Consider the following 9327-nt stretch of genomic DNA (forward strand, 5'->3'; position numbering starts at 1 on the left):
TTAGTTGAGCTCTATAGGGCACTGTTATGTGGTCATTATAACAGCTGTATTATTTGCACAGTATGTGGCGGTGTCTGTTGTTCCTTCCTATATTAATCAGTCTTGTACTCTCGTTTGTACTCTCGGGGAGGCTCATATATTAGGAAGGGTAATTCCACTTGAATTAAAACCTGACAAACTGCCTTTACTTGTCCTTAAATAACATATCGGCTAATTTTAGAGAAGTGTACAGTTACCAGGACGGGTACAATATCTCATCTTTCTTACAAATGCTATAAGGAAACTATATACATGACTCCCAGGGGGCGTATCAGCGCCAGCAGGCCCATGTGGGTCACGTAGACAAGGTAATGAAGGAAGGTGGTGATGACAGTGACAGCCACCCAGGTGCCTTATCCTTGTGTTGTAGATCATCTGCATTCTGGTCAGGGCGATATATGATACTTGTGAGGGTCTTGTATGGTCTCAACCTCAAATAAACTAAAGACAAGAAGCACAATAAGGTCTTACCCTGGTAGACCAGGAATCGATAAAATAAGGCCACCTCAACCTCAACAAGTTGCACTTTGGAGTCACCATCTTTTGCGACTAGCTCTTACATGTACATTTGTATGTGAAATCTCTCCACTTTGGTTCTTAAGATTCAGCTCGTAAAGTCTGACCACCCACTGTTCACAACAATCCAGTATTTTTGATAACTGTCCGAGTATATGAACATCTACAGTATGGTCATTTCTTCCAGGTGGCTAAGTTCTTCTAAGCCGCATGGATGAAAATCCAAGAAATCCAAGCGATATAGGGCTGAAAACCTTCAAGCATTCATGGCAATCAGACCAAAGTCCATAAGTCCGTGAAGGAAGCTTCACCTTCAGGTGCCCTCAGTGGGAAGTCATGTGTGAACTCCATTTGTAGGTGGACCTTCAGGTTAGTGCTGGATCCAGGTTGAGGCCTCTTTTGACCCCAGGAGAAGCCAGAAAGCCTAAAAATATTCAGCCACCCAATATTACACATGATATATCATATTGGCCTAGTGAGTGTTGGGATTGTTGATTCAGTACAGCATGATCATGGAGGGCCTGGACTCCTATCTTGACAAATATTACCGGTTATGGGCTCTAGATTGTATGATGGGGCATTGATCCAGGGAAATTGCGATATGTGAAGTCAGAAAGTATTTTTCCCCTAATAATGGGCAATTAGCATCTGCCTCAGAGGGTTTTTCCCTTCCTCTTGAAAAACATACAGTGTATCGCAAAAGTGAGTACACCCATCACATTTTTGTGAATTTTTTATTATATCTTTTCATGGGACAACCCTGAAGATGTGACACTTTGTTATAATGTACAGTAGTCAGTGTAAATTTGGAGTCCTCTAAATAACTCAACAAACAGCGATTAATGTCTAACCCGCTGGCAACAAAAGTGAGTACACCCCTAAGTGAAAATGGCCAAATTTTAGACCAAAGTTTCAATATTTTGTGTGTACACCATTATTTTCAAGCACTACCTTAACCCTCTTGGGCATGGAGGTCACTAGAGCTTCACAGGAGCTACGGGATCCTCTTCCATCCTCCATGATGCAATCACTGAGCTTGTAGATGTTAGAGACCTTGTGCTCCTCCACTTTCTTTTTGAGGAGGCCCCACAGATGAGCCATAGGGTTTAGATCTAGAGACACTTGGCCAGTCCAGCACCTTTACCCTTAGTTTCTTTAGCAAGGCAGTGGTGGCCTTGGAGATGTTTGTGGTCATTATCATGTGGCAATACGAAGGAAGGAGATCATACTCTACTTGATCCCATGGGAGCAGTTCCAAAGTGTTTCTGGCACAGTAAAGGTCCAATTTAAAGAAGCACTCTGGGACTCTGGGGGGAAGCTAGGCACATTGGCGCTCAACTGATGCTGCCTGAAAGGTCACGGGCCATGGAATGGATAATATGGAGGCGTGAGAAAGCTCCAAAGATGTCAAAGGAGATCTCATGTATTGTATGTAGTACTTGAGAGGTTAGCAGAGGGCCTGAAACAGTACCAGAAAGACCATGTGACTTGCCACGGGTGCCAGCTCAATGCTCTAGAGTCAGAGGTGTGGGACAATTGCTCCGTGTAGGAAGCAAACTCTTGTGGATTTACAAGGTTGAGTGTGAATTACATGACTAAATACAGGTAAGTCGTTGGCGATGAGGTCCAACTCATGCCCAAAATTACTGGACTTGCATTGACAATGTCATTGTCCGATGGGGCCAGAGACTATCCTGTGTGTTGCTTTAGGACCAGACAATGCATCTACGCCCCTTGGTGCATTCCCCTATGTCATCTTTTGAGTTCCCCACTCACAGGTGGTTCATGTAACCGGGTTAAAACAGAAACAAAGGCTATTGTGTCATCCTCCACCCCTACGGCCTTCTACAGTGTTATGCCCAATTATTTCTGTAATAATTTTGCCAAGTGGCTTCCCTCCCTCACCAAATAACAACCCAACATGGGACCATAAAAAAAGGAAATAAAGAGAAATAAAAAAATACTATGTAAAACTTAAAAATCAACATGACTATCAAATATCAGAGAACCTTCAAGAACGTCGGTAGAGTTCAACATTTATTCAAGATGTATGCCAAAATACATACAAAAAGTATAACATTAATTTTTCCAATACAAAGGAAAGTATTTAACATTAGACATAGAAAAACAAACATAACTTTGGAAAAAGGAAGCCGTAAAATCGGCCCCATAATGATAAAGCCCGTTCCGACCTCAATAGTGTTACATGATAACAGTGCATAGTCTGCATTGCTTAGCAATAGACATATTTTGGATCCCTAAAATAACAAAAGGGAGCCCATATTTTTTTAACATAAAGAAAACAGATCACGAATGATAATTGAAAGAAATCTCAGATGTCACCAAGAATGATCCAGCGATCACAATGCCCCATAGGGGTGACTATAGTAATGCATAGTATGAAGTCACATGATAAACGGATGATTTGGGAAGTACAACATGTCTTGTGTGAATGAGATCATTCTAATAGATTGCTATACTATATAATAGTTCCAGTTCCAAACCTCAGTGTAATTGGGGCTTTCTGTGACTTGTAGATCCTTAAAGAATCTGAGGTTACAGACCAACAAAATTGACTTACATACATTACATGCACATGTTACAACATATCCAAAAACAAAAATACAGTATAGTTTAAATAAATAGATAAATAGATAAATAGTTAATAAATAGTAAAATGTTAAAATATGACCACAATGGACTCTTCCAATTGGGAGAGAACTCCACCAGAAGAAAGCTTCCAACCATGAAAGAGCTTCTAACTGGGAGAGAGCTCCAACCAGAAGAGAACTTCCAACCATGAATGAGCTTCCAACTGGGAGAGAGCTCCAACCAGGAGATAACTTATAATCAGGAGAGAACTTCTAACCAGGAGAGAACTTCTAATCAGGAGAAAGCTTCCAACCTGGAGAGAATTTCAAACCATGAAAGAACTTCCAACCAGGAGAGAACTTCCAACCATGAAAGAACTTCCAACTGGGAGAGAGCTCCTACCAGGAAGAACTTTTAAGAGGTGAGAAGTTCTAACCAGGAGAGAAATTCTAACCAGGAGAGAAGTTCTAACCAGGAGAGAAATGCCAACCTGGACAGAACTTTCACCCAGGAGGGAAATTTTGTCCGGGAGATGACTTCTGACCAGGAGAGAACTTCCAGTTGGGAGAAAACTTGTGACTGGAAGAGAACTTCCAGCCAGAAGACAACTTCTGAATGTGAGAGGCTTAACAACTTGAAGAGAACTCCTGTTGTGACCGAGTTCCCCCATTTTTTGACCTACACGAGCAGGATTCATCCACATGGAGAGTATACTAATAGTTCGTAACCAGAAAAGTCCATCTTCTCCAAAAGCTGCCAGTGATAAGGGGTAAGATTCAAGTTCTGAAGTCGATCAGCAAGTTGACTGTCCAAATTCAGTTTACAACTTTGATAATGCCGGTAAAGTGCTGTCCTGTCATACAGCAAGGATCCCAAAGTAGATTTGTCCATTGTAGGTGTCCAAAAATTCAACATTTGATGCCTCGGTAGAAATTTTATCTCCTTCATCAAGTTTGAAAATTCCTCCTTGATAAATTGGCTGGGTCCAAGAAGATGCGGATTTTGCCTCGCACACTGACTTACTGGATTGGAGAATGGCCATAGGCTCATCGCCATCAGATTCACTTTTTTTGATGACTTTATGGGTAAACTCTTTCTTTGCATGACAATCCTTGCCCGTGTACAGCACTTGGGTGTAGACAAAATAAAGACCATCTTGCTGAATTTCCAAGGAGTTCTCGACGAGCCTTATGCTGCCGTCTTTGAAGGCATTTGAGGAGTCTCCTTGCCATTTAATTTGGCCATTTTCTTTTACTCCTGCAAAGATAGAAAAAAAATAATCATTAGGTACAAGTTTCTCCAGGGAAGAAACAGACGTTGAAATATTCTTCCTCCATTCATTTATAGACTGGAACCTAATACTTACCAATCAAATGAGCAGCGGCCCTCTTTCCCTTCATGGCTTGGGTCTGTGGTACTGATTCTGCAAGAACAAAAAAATCAGGTCAATACAGTTACTCCGGTATTTAGTATAGTCACTATTTTCCTATCCTCATCTAAATTGCGTCAGCTCTATCGCCAAAATTCTTGAAGTATTGTTAGACCCAATCACTAATAGGGTCATCAACTATCATTTATCATCAGTAGGAATGTGTTCTCATATGGAGACCTCTCGGGAACCTCTTTGGCACCCAAAGTCACACTCATATCCAAATATCAAGCACAGCCTGTATACCTTTCCAAAATTCTTGACTTATACCGTAAATACGCACTTCAGTGGCTCTCCTCTATGTCAATGACGCAATACAAGAAAAAATCCTATCAGTTGACTTGGGAATAAAATTAAAGACCTGTTTCAGCCTTTTGAGACTCATCAGCGCAAGAACAAAACCCAGAATACTGATTTTATTGTGGGTCTGTTATATGGTGCCTCCAGCTTTGTTTTCCCAACAGATGTAGTATGGGTGTATTAATACATGTGCATGATATTTGAGCATATAGCATAAGCAACAATACTGGAAGACTCAAAATTCTCCCTAACGCCAATTCCACCCAAAAATTTGGCTCTTACCTAAATAATTTTTGATCTGAAGGACTTCTGGCACGTGAAATTCATCCTGAAGAAGAGAAAAAAAAAGAAGCCGTGATTAGTTTAACAGTCGGGTGGATTCGTTCAGGCTTTCATTGTGTAATATGAACTGAATGGAGGAAGTAGATATCAAAACTTGATAAACCGGACTGCCGAGAGGCGCGGCTGGAAGCGCAGCTCTGATAATGCACATAGTAAATTTGCTTTTTGTGGAACTGTAAGTACCAGCATGCCGTGCAAAATCCTAAAGTAAATTAAGGGGCAACGGCCCTAAATGCAGAAGATCTGCGGATTTTTGGATGCAGCAGTGCGGAGTTTGTCACTTCAGCTCTGCTCCATCTCAATAAATTGATTAGTCCTTAAAGAGACACGCACCTTCTTTGGAGAGGGGATGATCTGGAAGTGAAGCAGCGCTAAAATGATGGTGGCGCCCAGTAATAGGATGAAGGAGCCGATGCTGAGCCAGTGGATGCACGATGTCCGGGTTCTTTGCACATTTTGGAGCAGTGGTTCTTCGCTGCGCACTTGTGTCAATTCCATTTTTCTGCACTTTGTTATGTTAGTATCTTCTTATATCCTGGTTGTAACTTTTTGCCTTTTTTTTTTAGTTTTACTCCTGGCTGTTGCTGTTTTGAAGCCTTTTTGTGCTTTGCTGCCTCTTTCTCTCCTGTACAGGAATTTAAAGCCCGGACTCCAAAATTTCCCGTGACATCAGACGAGGCTGGGTGGAAAGCGATGGGTGACACCTTCTGCTGCTGCACAGTCTGTTCTCTGTCTCCTCCCTCAGTGAAACAAGAAATAACGGCCGTTTTGAAAAAGAAACCTGAACATGAAAAGGGGAAGCACGATGCCTGTCCTGCAATCTTGGAAAACAAACTTCTGCATTTTCAATGGTGTCATGTGAAAACTGACAAGTGTGGACAATAGTTGAGATGTAGAAGAAGAAGAATGAAGCCAAGGAGGGCAATATTTGACAAGGTAGGTGATAAATGTATGATTACGGGGGGCTACAGCTGCTGAGACCACCACCCATCCTTAGAACTTCACTGTGTGAATGAAGCAATACTGAGCATGTGCAGCCTCTGCTCTACTAACTGCCCATAAAAGTTATGGACAATTAAAGGAGCAGTGAACGCACATTCTAACTCATTTGCAAAGAAGCTTTGAGACCCTCGTTCCCATGATCAGTGGTGGTCCCAGCAGTCAGACCACCATCGATCATACATTTATCACCCATCCTATGAAGACCTAGACACGATTTCCATTCTATTAACCCATGGAAGAAAGATAAATTTCGTGGTAGACTGGGGGTCATTAAAGGTGGCATTTGGTCACTACCCAAAGGCCAATATCATACCTGCCATAGTAACAATATTAGTGACTACATGAGGTCTATGTGGAGAAATGGCATCTGGGCAGACTGCTCACCATTGAGCAGGCACAACCATAGTGGGTGCAAGGGTTTCAGTCAATCCTTGTTGGAGTTGAGGGGATTCCGAAAGGTCCCTTTGGCCCATATGAGAAGAAGAACACAAACTCCTATACAGTCATGAGCAAATATTCAGTTCTTCTTCACCAGTAGAGAGGAGCGAACCTTTGGAAGTTTGGTTCTCCAGGTATATTCGAACCTTGAAGAAGTTTGATTTTGACCCCAACTTGATCTGCACCTCAATGGAAGTCAGTGATTGGGCATTTCATGGCTTTTTTTTTTGGAAGTCGGTTTCTGAGCCCAAACTCTGCACATCGAACCTCAGGTTCTACACCAGAGTAGTGAAAAATTTGCTCATCACTAGACCTATGGTATTTGGGTGCCCCGTTGTAGATTTTTGCATTAGTGCCCATGACCGTTAAGCTATGCCACCACCATTGGTCACTGCTAAGACCAAGGGCCACTGTACCATGAAGTCTCACTATACAACCTCTATTAGGTCTATGTACAAACCTTTTTTGCCCTAACCCCATTACTGGGTGGGATGGACCTGTGCAGAACTTCTACTCCAAAGGAATTTCATTGTTGGAGTTAGTCCAGTGGTCATGGAAAGTCCATGAAGTGAAAGAACTAGAAACTCAATTACTTTTAGTCCTTTTTGGCACAACCAAGCACAATAATGAAGAGGGCATTCTGTACTATGCCAAGGGCTTCTCTCCAAAAGCCACGGAATATCTTTATTGAGGTTATTGACCTATTTTTAATGAACTTTTTGTTAATTAAGTGTTTTTAATCATTGACTTGATAGAAGGAAGGTATCTATTAGTGACTCTTATTATTTGCAGTGCAGCTAAGAGTATCTCGCTGGAGGACCCGCTCGATTACATAGATAGCCATTTGATTTAATTGCGAAATGTGTAATGCCTCATTTCCCCGGTGAGAGCGCTGTAGAGAATTTATACACTTGATTCCATGTTGCCCCACAGATAACAGCTTATCATTGAGGGTCCCAGAAGCAGAACATCGTGGGATCAACTTATTTTTGGGTGACCCCCCCAAAAAAAATTGTCCAAAGTGGACTGGGTAAGGTAGCCGCCAGACTATTCAATATTTTGCGTAATATCTTATGTACTTGAAGGGAGGCATGGCTGCTAGCCATACCGGCTCTGTGTTCCTTCGCCAAGGAACCCCCATGTGTGTATCACTTTGGGCGGTAGTTGCGACACTTACTGGTTTCTTCAGACCGTGTTCATCGTCCCGCTGCCGGTCCTCGTTGTAGACGAAGTAGTAAAACACGCAACACCAGAGTTCTCATGTCGATCCAAACTTATACAGTTCATTCTTCACACCGCTATGACAGACAGACAGACATGGCCTCACATCTCACGGTTCTGCTCTTTCTATTATTGTGAGGTACTCTCTCTTGAACTATCCACACTCTCCTGGATCTCATTCTCAAGCTGCCGGGCATGTGTCTTCGTTCACCTCTCTTCCTGAGACTGTTGTCCGCTTCTGGGTCCCGAAGGCTGTCTAGTCGTATGGCTTTCCTGAGCCCGCCGGGGTGAGCTGTAGGCTTTGTACCTCCTGAGGTTATCTTAGGATTCTCTGACTAGCCCTAACACTGTAGCCACCTCTTCTCTTACTCAAACCCTATCCAGAACTGGTATCCTGCGAGGCCCGTCTTGCTAACTAACCCACCGCCATCTGACACTCCTCTCCTACTTGGCTCAACCCTATCTTATCTGACATCTAACCTACCACTGTTCCTGCCCGATTTCTAAATGGCACCGGCCGCTACATGGTCTCTGCACTGCTATATCAGGGATCTACAGTTCACTAGCAGTAGCACATATTAATACTCAACAACACCTAGTATATGTAATGCCTAGTCCAGGCGCGGCACCCCTGCACGTCTCTGTTCCTATGCCTCAGCAGGGGCTCCGTTCTCCTCACCAGTCCGGCAGCCCCAGACATCCTGTCCCTGTCCTGGGGCCTGCCACAGCCTCTTTCTCCTTCCAGGCCGCACACAGGCCTTCTGTGAGTGCCCAAAGGGTGCGTGCGTGGCCATGCCCCCTTTCTTAAGTGGCTGGCGTCCTATTACCTGTAAACGACCTCTGAGGTCAGCAATCTCCCTGTAGTATTTAAGGCATTCTCTCTTTAGGGGAGATGCCTGAGCAGCGTTGCCTATCCATAGTGTGTTGCTACTTCTCAGGTCCCGTACCCGTTGCTATGTCTAGTCCCACATTCTCGTGTCCTAGTATCAGTTATCTGTACCAGCTAAGCTGTGTCTCTTTCCAGAGCTTGCTACTACTACCACCTCCATGCTGTCACGTCTGAGTTACCACCTCTGTGCTACCACATCTGAGTTACCACCTCTGTGCTACCACGTCTGAGTCGCTACCTTTGTGCTGCCACGTCTGGACGTACCGGACTTTAGAGACTCTCTAGTCACTCTGAACTGACACCCCTGGTCCTGGCTGCTGTGCATTAATTCCCCCTGGGGGTGCACCTAACAATCCCTGTATAGGGGTTAGCTCGAGATTAGCTCCTCCAGGGGAGTCTGGTGTACGGCCCAGTCGGTCGACTCCTGGACGCTCGCCACCCCTCGGTGACCATAGCAGTATAAAACACATCTTTTGCAGTCTGAAAAATGGTATAAACAGTACAGACAGTATGGGGACACGACTAGCTCCTACATACTGGGGGTTGTTGACAAGACGAC

At 43.6% G+C, this 9327-nt stretch overlaps 1 protein-coding gene across 1 annotated transcript; it reads right to left on the reverse strand.

The window, feature by feature from the left end:
- Positions 1-2575: 2575 nt before the first annotated feature.
- LOC142250326 (tumor necrosis factor-like) lies at positions 2576-5811 on the reverse strand. Its single transcript, XM_075322469.1, has 4 exons — positions 5552-5811; positions 5159-5204; positions 4514-4570; positions 2576-4404 (listed from the first exon to the last, which is right to left on the reverse strand). Exons 1-4 carry the CDS (start codon positions 5714-5716, stop codon positions 4004-4006), a joined length of 669 nt encoding a protein of 222 aa, XP_075178584.1. The 5' UTR covers positions 5717-5811; the 3' UTR covers positions 2576-4003.
- Positions 5812-9327: the final 3516 nt, after the last annotated feature.

Source organism: Anomaloglossus baeobatrachus, chromosome 9, assembly GCF_048569485.1.
Source record: "Anomaloglossus baeobatrachus isolate aAnoBae1 chromosome 9, aAnoBae1.hap1, whole genome shotgun sequence".
In the NCBI taxonomy this organism is placed as follows: domain Eukaryota; kingdom Metazoa; phylum Chordata; class Amphibia; order Anura; family Aromobatidae; genus Anomaloglossus; species Anomaloglossus baeobatrachus.

Bases quoted from the DNA above. Each gene is read 5' to 3' on its own strand.
- LOC142250326 (XM_075322469.1), bottom strand. From the start codon at position 5,716: ATGGAATTGACACAAGTGCGCAGCGAAGAACCACTGCTCCAAAATGTG. The intron at 5,205-5,551 runs GTGCGTGTCTCT...TCTCTTCTTCAG, and splicing joins TCATCCCCTCTCCAAAGAAG to GATGAATTTCACGTGCCAGA. The intron at 4,571-5,158 runs GTAAGAGCCAAA...TTGTTCTTGCAG, and splicing joins TCAGATCAAAAATTATTTAG to AATCAGTACCACAGACCCAA.